At 44.6% G+C, this 18,381-nt stretch overlaps 1 protein-coding gene across 2 annotated transcripts in view; it reads left to right on the top strand.

Moving 5' to 3' along the window:
• Positions 1 to 18,381, top strand: part of TRIM24 (tripartite motif containing 24) — a 76,297-nt gene that overhangs the window by 41,221 nt on the left and 16,695 nt on the right. For both annotated transcript variants that reach the window (XR_002096903.1, XM_019515397.1), the window contains exons 12-15: positions 1,582 to 1,654; positions 3,191 to 3,359; positions 3,964 to 4,277; positions 8,614 to 8,746. Coding sequence is in view for 1 of the 2 variants with exons in the window: in XM_019515397.1 (XP_019370942.1) it covers positions 1,582 to 1,654; positions 3,191 to 3,359; positions 3,964 to 4,277; positions 8,614 to 8,746 (689 nt within the window). In the remaining variant the exon portion in view is untranslated. The remainder of the gene's footprint in view (positions 1 to 1,581; positions 1,655 to 3,190; positions 3,360 to 3,963; positions 4,278 to 8,613; positions 8,747 to 18,381) is intronic.

Genomic DNA, 18,381 nt, shown 5'->3' with positions numbered 1-18,381 from the left:
GACACACTATGTCCCCCCCACCCCATAGACTTACCTGCAGTGAGCTGCGGGAGCTGCTCTCTACACTGCCTGGCTGCCATGTCCATGTGTGCACACGCACATGCACGTGGCATGCCCAAGGCTGATTGCCCTCCTCCTACTCCAGCCACAAACAGCCCCTTGCAGGCTGGAACTCTGCCAGCCTGAAGGGGAAACCCGTGTTTTCCCATCTTTTTCTCCTTTTAAAGGAGAATCCATTTTTAAAGTTTGTTAGTGACCTTTTCATATATTTTTGTGACCCGCTTTTGGGTCATGACCCACAGGTTGAGAAACCCTGGTCTAATCCATGTCAAATGCTGAGAAATTCAAGGTAAGGGAGAAGGCTGAAAAAGAGGAAATAGGAGATGTGCACCTGGCTCATGCTTAGCGTTGTAGACAGAGCTAAATGGCCAGATCTTAAATATCATGGAGCAAAAAGTAACAGAATTTAGAGTAGAATGAGATGAAGAATTGAGAAGTGGAGAGCTAGTTTTGTGGAATATTATTTGTTTGCTACCTGCTGACAGCTGCAGCCACATGAGCAGATATGTTGTTCAGGAAAAGGAGTTAGTGCAGGAGAAATGTGGGCCAATGATAGAATTCTATGGACATGCACAAGATATCTCTGAAAGAAGCTGAATGATAGAGATGGAAAGAAAACCAGAAACAGAAATCTATTTTGTTGTGTATTTAAATGTCACAAAGATATGTAAGGGGCAATTCTCCTTGCAAAGTGGACACACAAACATGCTACTTTGTAGACTAAGTGCATGCAGTATGCTATATATTGGCTGCGCTGGCACACAGGCCCATTCCAGATATGTATTTGCATCTCATATGCTGATACAGTACATAATGTAGCTGTCCAGAAACCTGTAGCTTGTGGATGCTAGTCAGAAAGAGAGAGAAGGGGCCTTCCCATGTTTTAGTTCCTATAGACAAGTGATTAAGATACTTGCCTAGGGACCTGAAGGAACGGAACCTGTTTTAGGTTTCCCCCACCCAGAGTAGATTTGAACCTGTTTCTGACTGACTTCCCGGCATGATACTCTAACAGTTATACCACAGTTAGGTATTACTCAGATAATTCTCCAGCAGTCTTTTTGAAGCTGGGCTCCTGCCACTTGCATTCAATAGCTATTAGATAATAAAGATGGAGAGTAATGCAATGAAATTTGTGCCCTGCTGGAAGCAGGGGTCTAGAGCCCAGGGCCTGCTCCAAGCCAGCATCCATTCGACTGAGTTTGTTCTCTTCTCATGTCCCTAATTCTCTCTCCCTTGAGTGCCTGGTGGGGCAGCTTCTAAAGATTTCTAAGTGCAGGATGGACAAAGATTTCTTTGGCTTGTTTAGATAGGGATATTCCTTCCTTGAGTCAGGACTTGAATTAGATGACCTTCTGAGTTCCCTTCCAGCCCTTTTTCTTTTTTATGATTTTGTGATCACAACTTAATAATGAAAACTTTTATAGAAATCCCTTTGTGGTTCTTGAAGTAGAAATCAAATGTAAGATAATTGTTTGCACAAACCTATCCTTATTTCTAATTTCATTTCTGATATTCTAGGAGCAGTAAGCATGACTAATATCCATCCTCCAATTCGCTCACCCAGTGCTTCTAGTGTCGGAAGTAGAGGCAGGTAAGCAGAGTAGATTTGGGGGAGGGGGAAGCATAGCTTCAGTCTCAGCAACAGTGTGTACAGCCTCACCTGTTGTTAATTTCTACCAGTAATTAATGCTGAAATTTGCCATACCCTGCTGATGTTGAGAAACTCGTTCTTGTGCCTTTATTATACTATTGTCAAGGCCTAGAATACTCATTTCATGTTGGTTTTATTAATAGCACACGAAAGATTAAATAGTAGATTAAAGCAGTAGCCATGAAACTAATAGCAAACTCAAATATTTGTTTTTATAATCGTATGCTGTAAATAATGATATAAAATTCAGGACAATCTCAGTTGTATTTTTAAGAGTCTGTGAACCTAAAATTCCTCAGTGAACCATAAATGACTTTAGATTTAGGGAATTAGCCTTACAAGAGGATTATCATTAAAGAGCTTTTTGCCATAATACAGTTGGTTAAGTAAGCACTGGATATTTAGAGAAAGAGACTGCAAAAAATTGTATACCAGGAGTGACGGAATATTCATGAACAAAATAGGGTTAATCAGGATTACCTAAAGGGAGCAGAGCCATTAATATGTTCCAATAAATTAAAGCATTACAGCTAACAGAATTTTTCATGCTGAGTATGGTTGTACTCCTTAATGTAGAAATCCAAATACTTGTAACAGTCTATATCTTTCTTAGGCTTGGCAGAATTTGATTTCTATTTTGTTTTAATAATCTCAACAGATAATATTGAAGTTTATTTTTAAACATTTATTTCATCTTTTAGCAATTTAAATTTTTGGGGGGTGTGAGGAGCAGAGAGCTTATTAGTGAAAGTATACCAAGCCCCTCATCTGCTTTGTCATTTTCTCTTCCTTTGTTCCCAGTCCCCTGGGGTTTCTGGGAGTTGCAGTGCAAACTACAGTCAGCATGATTCTGTAGGACTGCTCCCCTTATTGTTGCACAGTATCAGCCATCATTTTTTTTACGTTCTCTTTCTATTCATTTTGATTATTATCAATGGAAATGTTTGTTTTGTTTTTTTATCTGTCTGCAAGTATGAGGTGAAAAACATTTATCAGTGCTTATCGGTAAAAATCATATCCTGCCAAACCTACTGTTACTCTATTGCACTTATGTAGTAAATGCTGGAGAGGCCTTGTACTGTTATCTTAAGATAAAATTGCTGGATTTCAGAATGTATATACATCAGATAAACAAACAAAGTTTTGAGTTCAGTATTTTCAGTTTTGTATATCTTTTTATTATAGGATTTGCCCAAGAGTAGTGATCTAGAAACTGGTTCTGAAATCATGCTCTTTAATTCTTTTCAGGATTGTATTTATAAAGGGGAAAAAAGACATTACTGTAATCCCATTGAAACATAACCAAAAAGGGTAGGAACTAGGGCTAGGACTTGTTCCTTGGTGAAATTTGCTGGATTGCTCAGAATCTGGAGAATGGAAAATACTGTAAAATTTATGGATTCCAGATACCATCCCCATGCAGATGTTATCCATTCTTACTGTGCCTTATTTCTTTTTCGTCCTCCTCCTTTACAGCTCTGGCTCATCCAGCAGACCACCTGGAGCTGATTCTACCCACAGAGTCCCTGTTGTCATGTTGGAGCCAATCAGGATTAAACAGGAATCTAGTGCACCGAGTGAGAACTATGATTTCCCAATTGTCATAGTAAAACAAGAAACAGATGAAGAATCCCGTCCTCGAAATGTAAGTTTAAAAATAAAAAAAATTCCTTTGAGTTTTTGGTGTGTAGGATAACTTGCTCTTATGGGAGATAGAAATTATTACTATATTTTGTCAGAGCAGGATTTTAGGCCTTATTAAAAAGAGGGCATAATATTCTTAATGTTTAAAAGTTAAATTTTATAGTTAAATTTAGTTGCCTGAAAAACTGAAATGATCAGACTGCTGTCAGCCCCTGGAGATCTGAGAGACAGAGAGAGAGGTCTGCAGACACTAACTTTGATTCAGGACGTGTTTGGAGGTGTTTCTGATTTGAGTAGTATACTCAGTATTGGGAAGTTAAACATATAAGGCATCAAAACGCAGTATCTTTTTTCTATTGGAGGCTTCTTAAATTTCAAAGCTAACTCATTGTGGTCCTGTTTTTACTGTTGTCTACATTTAATTGGCTGAAATCTGAAGAAAAATAGTAACTCCTGTTTAGATATCACAAGGGACATGACTATATATGTGTTACATAAACAGAGTGAAAAAAGAAGCATTATTTTATTTAATATTTTTGGATTGATGATCTACCCAACAACAGGGTGTGCACATACCTCTAAGTTGTCTTTGCCTCTTTCTACAGGCCAACTTTTCAAGAAGCATACTTACCTCATTGTTGTTGGATAACAATCGTAATTCCTCTTCTGATGAAACTGTTTTAAGAACAGATGCTCCAGATAGCACAGGTGACCGACCAGGGATACTTCAGGAGAACACATCCAATGGAAAGACAACATGGATAGGTGCCTCTCACATTGGGGATAGCAGAAAAGAGGATGACCCCAATGAGGACTGGTGTGCAGTGTGTCAAAATGGAGGGGAGCTCCTTTGTTGTGAGAAATGTCCAAAAGTATTCCACCTTACTTGTCATGTCCCTACACTGATGAACTTTCCAAGGTAAGAATTGCCTAATGAATTTTGTCCACCTTTTCCCCAAAAGAAATTAATTTTGGGGTTATGAGTTGGAAACTTTCAGCTTCAAATGACTACAGTTGAAATTTGAGTTAGTGAAAGCCAAGATACTTATTAGCATAAGAGTGACGTAGTTACAATGGACTAGAAATTGTGAAAAGCAAGGATTTCTTGGGGTGGTATATTTTACTGGACCAACTGTATAGTTATGATAAAGTTAGACATGTTTTTGAATGCAAGTTCTTCTTCAGGTCACTGACATTAGTCTGCTATTCTGCAGTCTTGCAAAGTGTTGTTTTAGTACACTAACTTTAGAAATACCAGTGAGAAGTCTAAATACTATTTCCAATTACCATTAACACTACACAGATAGATTTGCTTTTTATCTTTTGAATTTTCAGGCTGAACTGAAAGAAATGACCTGAAGAATAACGTCTTGCATTCAAAAGCGTGTCTAATTCTGCCCCAGCTATACAGTTGGTCCAATTAAAAGATATCACATAAGAAATGCTTGTCAGAATATATAGTGAAATTTGAGTTGTAACTTTTAACTCTTGCTGCTGCAAGAACAAATATAAAATACTATACTTGCTTGGCAATTAAACAAAATTGCTTATATAGGCCATCTATTATTATCTGGAGCTACCAAAGTAGGCTATAGAATTACTAGTCTGTTGCAGGGTCTTTAAGGTCAACAGAAACTTTTAAATGCAAAAACCCCCCAAAGAATGTGTTTAAAGAAAAAGATCTGCTGGTACAGTATTAAACAAAGCTGTAGTTCAACTGTAAGACATCGTGTTTGGTGTTGTGACAATTACTACCTCATTCCACACTCAGGGCAGTGAGATTTATGTGCATAGACCTTCTGGATTTGCCTGTTAAGGACCAGGTACTAAATTTGCTCAGTCCAGTTTGAAAGTTCAGAAGGTAAGAGGTAATTTGTCTCTGTAGCACTAATGGTAATTGGAAATACAGTAAAAGCTGTGCTATCTGGCGTCTTACAAGCCAGCATGCTCTACTAACCAGCATGCCAGCTTGTTAGATATAGTGAAACCAGAAGTGCCTACCGCGGCACTTCCAGTTTCTCTGAGCCCCCACGGCTAGGGGTAAAAAGCCTGCACTGCTGAGCCCCCACGGCCCAGGGGGCATAACAGGCTGTGTGGGGCCCATGGGACAGGCGACAATGCAGCAGGAGGGACAGCGATGCCATGGGAGGGGCGGAAGGACGACCCAGACATGGCAGGAGAAGCAGCGGCTGGAGCCGCTCAATTAACCGGCATATTTTGTTATCTGGCATCTCCTGTTACCGTGGGGATGCCAGATAACAGAGCTTTTACTGTAGTCTTATCGTTCTCTTTGGTATTTCAAAGTTACTTTGCTAAAATAACACTTTGTGAGACTCCAGTATAGAAGTCCTGTATAAAAGACTGTTAGGTAATGTTAAATGATATCGCTTATCATTTGGTCATTGATCAATGATTTTGTGTAAAATACTAGGGTTTTTATCATTGGTGTTGGTTTATCACTTTTTAAAAAAGTATCACAGCTGCATCCTAATTGATGCAGAGCGGGGGTGTCAAACTCATTTGGACTACAAGGCAGACCTGGATCCATCTCCAGCGGCAGCATTAACTGCTGGTGTATCAGTTTAGGAAGCTCCAGGGATTACCACAGCTATCACTTTCCCTATTGCTAATTCCCAGAATTTAACAGTATGCCCTGCTACTGCTTGCCCCAACCCTCAAGTCCAAGACCCCTTAGGAACCTCACAGAAGGTTAATTTACAACATCTTGCATTTCTCACCTCTGCTTACACATAGCTGAGCAAGATGATTCTTGAATACCATACTTAGTTTCTGTATGTTACTATTATGGCATCTTACCTTTTGAACTTCAGATTGTGGGGCTCTCTTCTTTTGCTCATCCAAAAAGCCTGTTGCAGTGCTTTTAGGCCGTTCTTGGAAATTAATGCATAATGTTTTTTTAGCCCTCCTTACTCGGCGAACTGCAGTCACTAATACTGTTTTTTCACTTGATCTCTACCTGCTGAACACAGCACCTGCCATAGCATTGCCAGAATGGGATAAAGACTGTTTCACTCTTCTTCCTCCTCTTCAACTTCTGTCCTGTTCTTCTCAAATTACAAATGTGTTCCTGTTTCTTATCATTGATTCCACCTGCTTGTACAGTTGTGGACCGTTTTCCTCTTCCTATTCACAGCTTGCAAATCTTTGTCCTGAATTGTTCTTCTTTAGGTGCATCCTGGATCCTTATCAGTCTGCTAAATACCAGGACCTCTACTCTACTGTGTCTGTCTGTATTTTAACAATAATGGTCACAATAGTGATCTGACCATTCTATCCTCTCTTGGTTCTTTTCAGATTTCCCTGATCATTTATTCAGTGTTTCTTTTACCAGGTGGCATTCCTCCACTCTCCAAATCTCTGTGGAAATCCCATGTACCTCAAGCCCATGACACCCACTCCACTTTACATTCCCTGCTTCTCCCTTTGTATTCTCAAGTTAACTTCATGTGCTTGCAAAACTTTGGCTCCTGTTTATGTCAGTGTTATGCATGTTTCTCTCTCTACTGTTATGTTTATCTTCTATTCATTTTGACATCTTCTGATGATAACACCTGACTATCTTGCAGTCAAATTTTATGTGACCAAAACCTGAATTCCTGATCATTTCCTCTAAAACTCTCTGCATCACACCCTATCTGCCAGTGTTGACTATATACCATTCTTTCAGTCAGTCAAGCTAATAGTCTCAGAATCCTTTGACTCCTTCCTCTCCCTTAGTCTCTGGATCTTCTGCCTCCTGTATAATGTTTCTAAAACCCACCCTTTACTTTTTGAACAAACACCCACAGCTCTCATCCAAACCCCCACCATTTCATATCTTGAATAGTGCACTTTCTCCCTTACACATCTCCCCTTCTCATAATCTTCCTTTAGCTTCTCCCCTTCTATCATAACAAGTTTTAATTTCTTGTTTTCATCTTTATGGCTCAGGTGAGATTTTTTTTGGCCATGATTTGCCATGATTTAAACACTTTCTTGTGTGTGTATCTTATAACATCTTTGGTTACTGCAGCTAGCACCCTGCTCCCCTCATCTTGATTCAAGTACTGTGAGTAATATCATCATATAAGTAGCTAATAATTCTCATGAGTTAAAACTGAAATTTGCTCTAGAAATGTTTGTTTGTTCGTTATCTTAAGGTAGGGAAAGCAGAAAGTGGAAATGTTTTAAGTATCCTAATAAGATACACATACATTTTGGGGTACTTGAAGTTCTACTGAACATCTTTAAACTCAAAAACATACACTTGCTAAATAGCTACATCTCATATCCAAAGTTCTTTCTTGCATTGTCAGATATGTGGTGCAGTGCACATTTGTTATACCTACTTTTCATAATCTGTTAAAGCTGATTCCTTTTTTTTTTTTTACCCCCACTCTTTTTATTGGGGTCAGTTCACCTTTTTTTTTCCTTCTTTTCAAAAACTGTTAAAGCTGATTCCTTTTTTTTTTTTATTCTCTTCATTCCTGTAAAGAAGCCAGTTCAATTTAGCCCTCTTGTGGTTATCCTCACAGGTGCAAGTGTCTATTTGGTTGGTCGGTTTTAAAGTTGAATGATAATCTCTTAGATTTGCTTAGAACTTTGAGGATATCACAAACTAGGCAGAAAAGGACAGCGAGTAAAACTGGCTCAGTTGTGAAACTTTTTTTGCTCGTTCATTTAAAATGGTAGGGTTTCCTCCCAAGAAAAAGAATTGAGATTTAAGAATGAAGAAATTCCATCCTTCCAAGAGGTTGACTACGGTGCCATATATTGCATGCCAGTAGCCAGTGCCTGATAGTCATGTTTCTAATAAGGAAATAGACTCCTTCAGATACCACATCATCTTTTTTTCTGTTTTGATGCTGCTCGATATTTATATTGCCCACTGCTTGTGCTCTTCACTCCCCCATCTCTTCATTTCTTTTAGAGTCTATCTTCTAACCAGGAAATGGGCCCACCATTAAAGTTTTGGTTTAAATTGTGCAACCATGTTTAATGTCTTCAGCTCAGAGGGAAGTAGATACTACTTTTGTTGTTAAATTATTCCAAAAACTAATTTCAGAGATGAGTGAGCACCTCTTCCAAAGAGGTGTCCTGTTTCTATCCTGGCTTTCTTGTGGTTGCAAGAAAATTGATACAAGAGAAATAAAGCAGGAAAACTGTCCAAAAGTATTTGGAAACCCTTTACTCAAGACCTGTAACTTTTATCAAATGTCCAAAGAAACGTCTGGTTTTCTTTCCCCTTTGTTCAGTGGAGAATGGATTTGCACGTTCTGTCGGGACTTGTCCAAGCCAGAAGTAGAATATGATTGTGATAACCCCAGTAACAATGCTGAAAAAAGAAAATTGGAAGGATATACAGGATTGGCACCAATAGACCGGAGGGTAAGAATACATTGTTTGTTCAGCCTCTCTACTTGTCAGACCATTTTGTTGAGGCTTTTTAAACCATGCCTTTGCTGACAGAAATGAGTTCACTAGAGGATTTCTAAATAAGCTCCGATATCTTGGCAGTACACTTCAAATATGCCCAGCATGTTCTGAGACATGATCTGATGCTCTGAACCAGAGCCAAGAATTACTGAATGTGCTACCCATGCCTCAGTATTGAATACCTCTGTTGCCTCAAGAAGAATAGTCACCATTTCTGCCTTTTTTCCCTTACCTGAACAAATATGGTGTAAGACTAAAGTTTCTATTCTGAAAGTACTTTGTTAGTGTCCTTTTAAAGAAAGGTTTTTGGCTTTTTTTAGTGAGGTTTTATGGATTTCCACTACTAAAAGATGGCCTGATACTGCAGTTGAGTAGGTGGAAATTCTGGAAGCAGTACCTTTTGCAATTCTGAATATTCCAGACTCCAAGCTGTAAAAGAAGGTGCAATTCTCTAGCCACTTCTGCTCCTTCCACCTGTGGTAGTTTGCAAAACAGAAACCTGGGCTTCCTCTCTTTTTGACTTATATTTTCCTAACAAATGTTATTTGCCAAAGCCTTTGTTTTCTTTTTTTGGTTTGTTTTTTATTTTGAGCATACGGTTTAGGTTTAATACTTCTGTCAGTGGTTGTCAGCCGGGGATACTTAAAAATGTCCTAGTGGGTACACAGACCTAATGTGGCTGATTTAAATGCTGCATGTGTGCACGCTGACTGGTTGCAGGGGGAGCATGTGCCCCCCCTTACTAGGGCAGCACCAGTTGCCCATTCTTACTCCAGACTAGACACTATCTAGTCGTGCTGGGAGAGAGTCATACCCAGACTAGGGATACACCAATAAAGATTTTTTGGGTTGATACCGATGCCCAATTATTGCCCAGCCATATTGGCTGACACTGATCCGATTGCTGATGTGCAGCCCGGCAGCTTGGAGACCACTGTCTGGCTGGTAAGTCTGTTGGAGGGAAGGGCCGTGGGGGGGCTGCAGATTGAGGCCCCCACGGTGAGGTAGGGAGTGGGGCACGGGCAGGTGCTGCACAGCTGGAGCAGGATGGGCTGTAGGATGGAGCCATGGGCAGCTTGTACAGGGGAGGGAGGACTCCAGCTGCTGCACGCACTCCCGGGGGAGGCATAGGGGGAATGTGCCCCCTGGATCTGTGTGTGGGGTGATGGCAGGCTGCCTGCTACATGCTCGGGGTCAGGACTGCACTAACCTCTTCCCAGTAGCGGGGGCTGTGCTCAGACCAGGGCAAGTGGGGGTGGCGCTGGATGAGGGGATTATGCAGTGGGCTACAGCCAGCCCAAAATACATCATAACCCCCCCCACACACACACACCCTCCCCAGACAAGCATCCTCTTTTCATCAGGTGGATCCCATTTGCTCGGAAGAGACAGGATCCACCTGACAAATGGGAAGTACATCTTTGTGGACAGGCTTACTAACCTAGTGAGGAGAGCTTTAAACTAGATTTGCCAGGGATGGAGATAAAAGCCTTAGGTAAGTGGGTGACCTGGAGGAAGTGCAAGCAGGAGTGGGCAACAGGGGAGGTGTTCTCATTCTTCCTGAGAAAGTAGGGCAGTCAATCAGCTAGTTTCGTTAGGTGCCTGTAGACGAATGCGCAGAGCCCGGGAAACAAGCAGGAAAAATTGGAAGTCCTTGCACGGTCGTGGAACTATGATGTGATTGAAATAATAGAGACTTGGCGGAATAGCACGCATGATTGCAGCACTGTCATGGATGGGTGTGAACTGTTCAGGAAGGATAGACAGGGGAGAAGAGGAGGAGTTGCACTTTATGTAAAAGATTGCTCAGGGCTCCGGTATGAAGCTTTTGGATACAGCTTCCTGGTGCAAGTGCTGGAGCAGCCAACTAAGGGCCGTGCTCTTCTTGACCTGCTGCTCACAAACAGAAGAATTGGTGGGGAATGTAATAGTGGATGGCAACAGGGGCAGCAGTGACCATGAGATGATAGAGTTCAGGATCCTGACAAAAGGAAGTAAGGAAAGCAGCAGAGTAAGGACCCTGGACTTCAGAAAACACAGACTTTGACTCGCTCAGGGAACTCATGGGCAGGATCCTCTGGGAAGCCGGGGAGAGGAGTCCAGGAAACCTGGCTGTACTTCAAAAAAGCCTTACTGGGAGTGCAGGAACAAATCATCCCAATGTGCAGGAAGACTAGCAAGTATGGCAGAAGACCAACTTAGCCTAGCAGGTACCTCTTCAGTGAGCTAAATCACAAAAAGGAAGCCTATAAGAAGTGGAAACGTGGACAAACAACTAGGGAGGAGCATAAGAATATTGCTTGGGCATGCATGGATGAAGTCGGGAAGGCCAAAGCACAGATGGAATTGCCACTAGGAAGGGTAACTAGAAGGGTTTCTACCAGTATGTCAGTAACAAGAGGAGGATCAGGGAAAGTGTTGAGTTCCTTACTGAATGGCAAAGGCAACCTGGTGACAGAGGATGCAGAAAAGGCTGAAGTACTTAATGCCTTTTTCACTTCAGTCTTTACTGGCAAGGTCAGCAGCCAAACTACTGCACAGAACAGTTCAGGGAGGAGATGAGCAGCTAACTGTGGCAAAAGAGCAGGTTAGGGACTATTTAGAGAAGCTCGGCATATGAGTCCATGGGGCTGGATGGGATGTACCCAGTGGTTCTGAGGGACTTGGCTGATGTGATTGCACAGCCAGTGGCCATCACCTTTGAAAACTCATGGTGATTGGAAAAGGGCAAATATGATGATTGGATAAGGGCAAATATATAGTGCCTATATTTAAGAAAGGGAAGAACAAGGATCTTGGGAACTATATGCTGGTCAGCTTCACCTTGGTCCCTGGAAAAATCATGGAGCAGGTCCTCAAGGAACCAATTTCTAAGCTCTTGGAGGAGAAGCAGGTAATTAGGAACAGTCAGGATGGATTCACCAAGGGCAAGTCATGCCTGACCAACCTGATTGCCTTCTATAAACTGGCTCTGTGGATGTGGCGGACCAATGGATGTGGTGTACCTTGACTTTAGCAAGGCTTTTGATGTGGTCTCCCACAGCATTCTTACAGGCAGGCTAAGGAAGTACAGGTTGGATGAATGGGCTGTAAGGTGGATCAAAAACTGGCTGGATCATTGGGCTCAGAGGGCATTAGTCAATAGCTTGATGTCTAGTTGGCATCCAGTATCAAGTGGAGTGCCCCAAGGGTCAGTCCTGGGGCCAGTTTTGTTCCATAGCTTCATCAGTGACCTGGAAGATGGGATGGAGTGCACCCTCGGGAGGTTTGCAGATGACACCAAGCTGGAGGAAGTAGTAAGTACACTGGAGGGTGGAATTAGGATTCAGAGACCTAGACTAATTGGAAGACTGGACCAAAAGGAATCTCATGCAGTTCAGTAAGGACAAGTACAAAGTCCTGCACTTAAGATAGAACAGTCCGATGCACTGGTACTGGCTGGTTAAGCAGCAGCTCTGCAGAAAAGGACCTTGGGGTTACAGTGGGCAATAAGGTGACTATAAGCTAGTAGTCTGCCCTTGTTGCTAAGAAGGCTAATGGCATACTGGGCTGCATTGGTAGGAGTGTTGCCAGATGATCAAGGGAAGTTATTCCCCTCTCTTCAGCACTAGTGAGGCCACATGTGAAGTACGGTGTCCGGTTCCCGCCCCCCCCCATACACTACAAAAAGGATGTGGACAAATTGGAGAAAGTCCAGCAGAGGGCAGTGAAAATGGTTAGGGGGCTGGTGGCCATGTCTTCTGATGAGAGGCTGAGGGAACTGGGCTTATTTAGTCTAGAGAAGAGAGGCAACTTAATAGTAGCCTTCAACTACCTGGAGGGGGGTTTGAAAGAGGCTGGAGCTAAACTGTTCTCCTAGAGTGTTCTCAGTGATGGCAGATGACAGAACAAGGAGCAATGGTCTCAAGTTGCAGCAAGGGAAGTTTAGGTTGGATATTGGGAAAAACATTTTCACTAGGAGGGTGGGAAAACACTGGAATAGGTTACCCAGAGAGGTTGTAGAATCTCCATCTGTCGGAGCCGAGAGCCCCGGTGTCACGGTGGGGCCGAGAACGGATCGACCAGGTGGGATTAGTGGCGAGGAGTCAGAGCGGGCGGGACGTGTGCAGTTTCAAAACAGAGTGCCTTTATTGCTTACTTACGCCACTGATGGTGGTGTAGCATAGGCTGGTCAAACTTGGTTACAGTAATACGATAATACGATGACGGTGAACAAGAAACAGTGCCAAGTCGATAACAGGAATGAAGTCACTGAACGGGAACAAGTCGAATAACGAGTTGATCAGAAACGTAGAACAAGAAAACGAGGCTGGAAACGAACGAATGATCGAGAATGGGTGGCAGGAACGAGTCGAAGATAACCGGAACATGAACGAGTAAACGATGATCGATAACAAATGGTCGAGATGAGAAGAACGCTTTCTAGGAAGGGGAACGCCGGGATATGATGGTGGCGGGGAGACCAGCGGGGCCCTGGGCCTAAGCAAACCAGGGTTCTAAGAGGCTCCTGAGGCGGTCTCTGCTGCGGCAGTCTCCACTCAGGTCTGGTCTGGTCTCCGCTGTGGGCAGAAACTTACTAGCCTTAAATATGTTTTTGAGTGGCCAATCGCACAGCTTCCCCTATGGAAGTTTCTAGTTAATTCTGGTGCATGTCTAGGCATGCGCATGGTGCCAATTCAGATTACCTCATTTCAAATTTATGATGGACAAGTGTGGGGTTAAGCATGTGCTGGGCATGCTCACTAGCCCTCTGGGGATTTTCCACTAACTTGCCTGTACATGTTTGTGCTTAACACTGTGTTATCCAGCACCTCATTCAAATTAGGTTCTGACATGCCCCCTTGCTGGTAACACAAGCGTTAACACCTAACAATTTAACATTCGTCTTCGTCTCTTACATGATTATTGTGATCGGGTACACGGGTGTAAACAAAAACAGATAAATTCATCAATTTTCTCTTTAAAAATTGAAATATACAACAAACTGTGGTAATTATCATAACTAAGACAAATAAGAAAGACAATAACGGTGTAAGCCAATTCAGTAACCAGGATGAAGCATTCCAACCTAACCACTTGAATACCTGGGACAACCAACCTTGCCCAACACCAGAGACGGCATTTACATCTTTTGCGATTTTCCTAATTTCTGCGACTTGGTCCTGAAGGGAAAGAGAGACATTGGGGATGGCTATGCAGCACATGTCCCCGGATAGGTTCAGATACTGGCAAAGACCTCCATGCTGGATAAGTAGGGCATCCAGGGCCAGACGATTTTGTATCGTCATCTGAGAGGTTGCCTGTAACTGTTGATCTATTAACTCAAACCCGGTCGCAGTATGGTTTGCGAAGAGCTCGACCTGCTTGGCTAGGGCTATTCGGGCTTTTGTAATTGCATAGCCCCAAAGGAAGAACCCTTCAAAACCCCAACTAAGGCCCTGGGCAGTTTTTTCCCCATGTGTAAGTGAACTCCACACCGGGGTAGTGGAGCAAGTGCGGCGGTGTAGGGCTAAACTCGGTGGGTGTGCTGTCGAGGCTTGTAGAGGTGGACAGAATGAAACGGACCCTAAAAAACATTGTATACCTGAGAGTGTAGCAGGCAGGGTAGTATATAATCGCCCATCTGAACACGCCTAAACAAGACCAAATGGTGCAGGTGTAGTTAATTCCGAGCATAGGCCTGGGAAAGGAAAAGTGTGCCTTGCTCGTTCTGGTGGGCCAGACTGCCTAACCGGGGGTTTTACGCCGTGGCAGGCTGCTCTTAATAATATCGCCCGTAAGGTGGGGTAATAAAATCCAAACCAGGAGTCGTTTTCCCAGGGACCTGGTCAGGTCAGATCGATGGCCAAAGAGGCGTCCCACTGAACGAAAGGAGTGGGTTTTATAAGAGGGGATGGGGTGACTATAGGTACAGTTTTTTCACCACGAGGCATGAGGGCGAGGTGCCAAGGCGAAGTGATGGAACGAGGGTCCCACGTGAGTGATCTATCAGTCCGGGACCAATTGTGGCCTTGAGGGTGTATTCCCCGGGGGATAGCTGAGCAGGCGTAAGGGGCTCCCCTCGCAAAACAACCCTCTCGAGGGGGGTAGGTGGAGAGATCCGTGAGGGTGAAATTACGGGGCCAAGAGAAATTGATAAAAGCAGGATCTCTGCCTATGGGAATATTAATGACAGTTTTCGGGCCCTTCGAGACTTGGGAAAACCAATCTGACACATTAAAAGGTGATACGTATGGGGTAAGGACTGAGTCTTCAACAGATAAGGGGAGTGGGAGACATGCAGTCAAGCCATCTTTAGCCTGACCATCTCCCGTAGCATCTGCCCACAGCGATAACAAATGCAAAACTGTATTGGGTGTATGGTTGGGCTTGGCAACGGGTTCGGCAGACTGTAAAGTAGGCATAAATGTAACTAATATATAATACAAAAATAGAGTCACTAGATCTTCCGGTGACGCCATCTCGGTTCTCCCTCGGGTCTGCGGTTGTTGATCCCACTCAAGGACAAACGACGCCTCTTGTCGCTCCGGGTGGATTACAGCACTAGAGCAGGGTGACGCACCTTCTCTGGGTTGGTGGCTGGCTGTTATGTACTTCGGGCTGTCACGACCTGAAAAACAAAACACACACGGACAACTCTCGTTCTCAGACTTTTGTGGCCAGTTGATGGCATGTGGTGGCGTATTCTTTATGGCCACTGGGAGGTCGTTTATGGCTCTTGTATCTGTACTCAGACATCTTTCTAGTTCGGAAATGGCGCGTTGGAGATCTGTAACAATGCCACAAAGGTTTCTATTGTCCGACTCCAGATCGGAAATTCAGGCGATGAGTTCACACTGACAAGGTTCGAGATCAGTGTGTTTAACACCGCCAGTCGCCGTGCCGACGGCGATGGCGACTACTCGTTTTTTGGCTTGGTATTGTTTTTGTCGAATCCTAGTGCACGTGCTAGAACTTTTTGCGCTTCATGTTCGAGCGTCCTCAGTTGAACCTTGGTCAAGCCGGACTTGCTGAGCAAAAATTCGAACATCGCTGTCTCTATTGGGGTACGTAACGGTGGTGAATCACGGGCTTGAGGTCGTGGGTAGTCCCGAGGTTGAGGTCGTTGGTTTACCCATCGAGGACGAGGACAAGTCGGTGTGTACTCGGCTGAGTACGCTGATGGGATGTTGAGTTCTTCGTCGACGACAGGGAACGCTGTCTTCTGAGCCTTGGGTCTCATGGCTCCTTGCAGTTTTCCTAGTTGTCCTAGCACATGGGCTACTGGACCATTTACTGATGGATTGAGGAGCAATCTCGCTGTCAAATTTTAGCTCCCTCCGTATACTTCAGTGTCTACTTCAACGGCCTCCAATAAGCACAGTACGTTCCCTGGATTTGTAGCAAATCTATGAGGCCAAGCTCCCTGTGCCTGAGCTGGTGTTAGGTTCAGGGCCTGCTGGGCCGGGTTCCACGAGGCATATGAAGAACCTAATATAGGGTATACGAGGGCGCTTGCATCTGCGTGGTTCGATGCTCTCTTGTGCCACGTATGCACTTTCCTTTGGAGGGCCTCAACCACTAGGGCTAGTAGTGGAATGGGCCAGTAATTGTTGGCAAGTACAGGCACTGGGTCCACTACTTTGCCTTTGCTCCAGGCGGTGTTCCTTACAAGTTGCATGGCTTCATCTTCATCCACGGTTTCATTCCCTGCTTCTGCTATCAGCCTTCCGAGCCATACAATCGGTGTTTCTTCGGGTTTAATTCCAGTTTCTTTTCTTAATTCGTTCATCTCCGCACGGGTGCGTGTTCTTGTGCTTACAGTGATCTGGGTTCCTTGGCCTTGAGGGCCAGTTACTCTCTTTCGTACCGAGATGGGCAATGCAGTTGCTAATTCAGGATATACTTGATCTTCCGCTGAGGCATCTTGCACTGGTGCTGTCGCTCTCTCTCCCATAGCCGACTTTCTGTCACTTTCGGTTTCGCTTATTCCGTTCGCTTTTGCATCCTCTAGGTGGCGCGTTTGTCCATATGGCGGTGGTGATGTTGACGTCGTGGGTGGTGCTGCAGCAGGAGGCGGGCTCCAAGTGGGCGGAGTCAGCGTTGGCACGCTTTTCGGTACGGGGTCTCCCGCCTCACTTGAGTTCCTCCCTCTGTCAGCGCCATCGTGTAATGGCGGCGCGGCTGCATTTTCAGTGACTGCTCTGGCAGCAGTCTCTAGCTGCACTGCTAAGTCTGCATTTTCCCTCAGTACAGTAACATATTCCTGGAATAATACATTTAACATTTTTCCCTTTTTCCGTTTAGGGCCGGTCCATTTTGCGGCCTTTCGCCCGTCGGTCTCCAGCTTTTCCCGGAGCTGAGTTATCAGCTCGTGCCCCCTTGATCCCAGCGTGAGGCTGGGACAGTTGAATCTGTCCAGTGGGGTGTCTTCGCCTCCCTCCTTCATGTACCTCACACACCGGGCGAACTCTTGGGCTGGGCTGGGACTCGCCACGCCCGAAGGTTTCACGCGGGCAAGGGATACAGACCCGGTTTCCTCCCTTGGGTGATAGACGGCCTTGGGGTCCCGCATTACACAGCCGAATGCGCTGGCATTGAGCCGGATGGCCCATTCTTTTCCGCCAATGCCCCGGAGGGGCAGATACCCGTTCACGGTGGACGTGGCCGGATTGGCGGCCTGGTGGTACACGATGTGTGCCCACAAGTCGTCCGGGTCGTTGGTCGGACAGCTTCCACTGCGCCATGGGCAGTGACGAATGAGTTCTGACTCCAAGCCTCCCATTAATCCTGTTTGTGATGCCATGTCGGAGCCGAGAGCCCCGGTGTCACGATGGGGCTGAGTGCAGATTGAACAGGTGGGATTAGCGGCAAGGAGTCAGAGCGGGCGGGACGCATGCAGTTTCAAAATAGAGTGCTTTTGTTGCTTGCTTACGCCACTGATGGTGGTGTAGCGTAGGCTGGTCAAACTTGGTTACGGCAATACGATAATACGATGACGGTGAACGAGAAACAGTGCCAAGTCGATAACAGGAGCGAAGTCGCTGAACGGGAACGAGTGGAATAATGAGTTGATCGGAAACGTAGAACGAGAAAATGAGGCCGGAAACAAATGAATGATCGAGAATGGGTGGCCGGAACGAGTCGAAGATAACCGGAACGTGAACGAGTAAACGATGATCAATAACGAATGGTCGAGACAAGAAGAACGCTTTCTAGGAAGGGGAACGCTGGGATACAACGGTGGCGGGGAGACCAGTGGGGCCCTGGGCCTAAGCGAACCAGGTTCTAAGAGGCTCCTGAGGCGGTCTCTGCTGCGGCAGTCTCCACTCAGGTCTGGTCTGGTCTCCGCTGTGGGCGGAAACTTACTAGCCTTAAATATGTTTTTGAGTGGCCAATCGCACAGCTTCCCCTATGGAAGTTTCTAGTTAATTCTGGTGCATGTCTAGGCATGCGCATGGTGCCAATTCAGATTACCTCATTTCAAATTTATGATGGACAAGTGTGGGGTTAAGCATGTGCTGGGCATGCTCACTAGCCCTCTGGGGATTTTCCACTAACTTGCCTGTACATGTTTGTGCTTAACACTGTGTTATCCAGCACCTCAT

Source organism: Gavialis gangeticus, unplaced genomic scaffold (assembly GCF_001723915.1).
Source record: "Gavialis gangeticus isolate Ggan-Ray unplaced genomic scaffold, GavGan_comp1, whole genome shotgun sequence".
Lineage (NCBI taxonomy): Eukaryota > Metazoa > Chordata > Crocodylia > Gavialidae > Gavialis > Gavialis gangeticus.
This window is presented reverse-complemented; position numbering and strand designations above follow the sequence as displayed.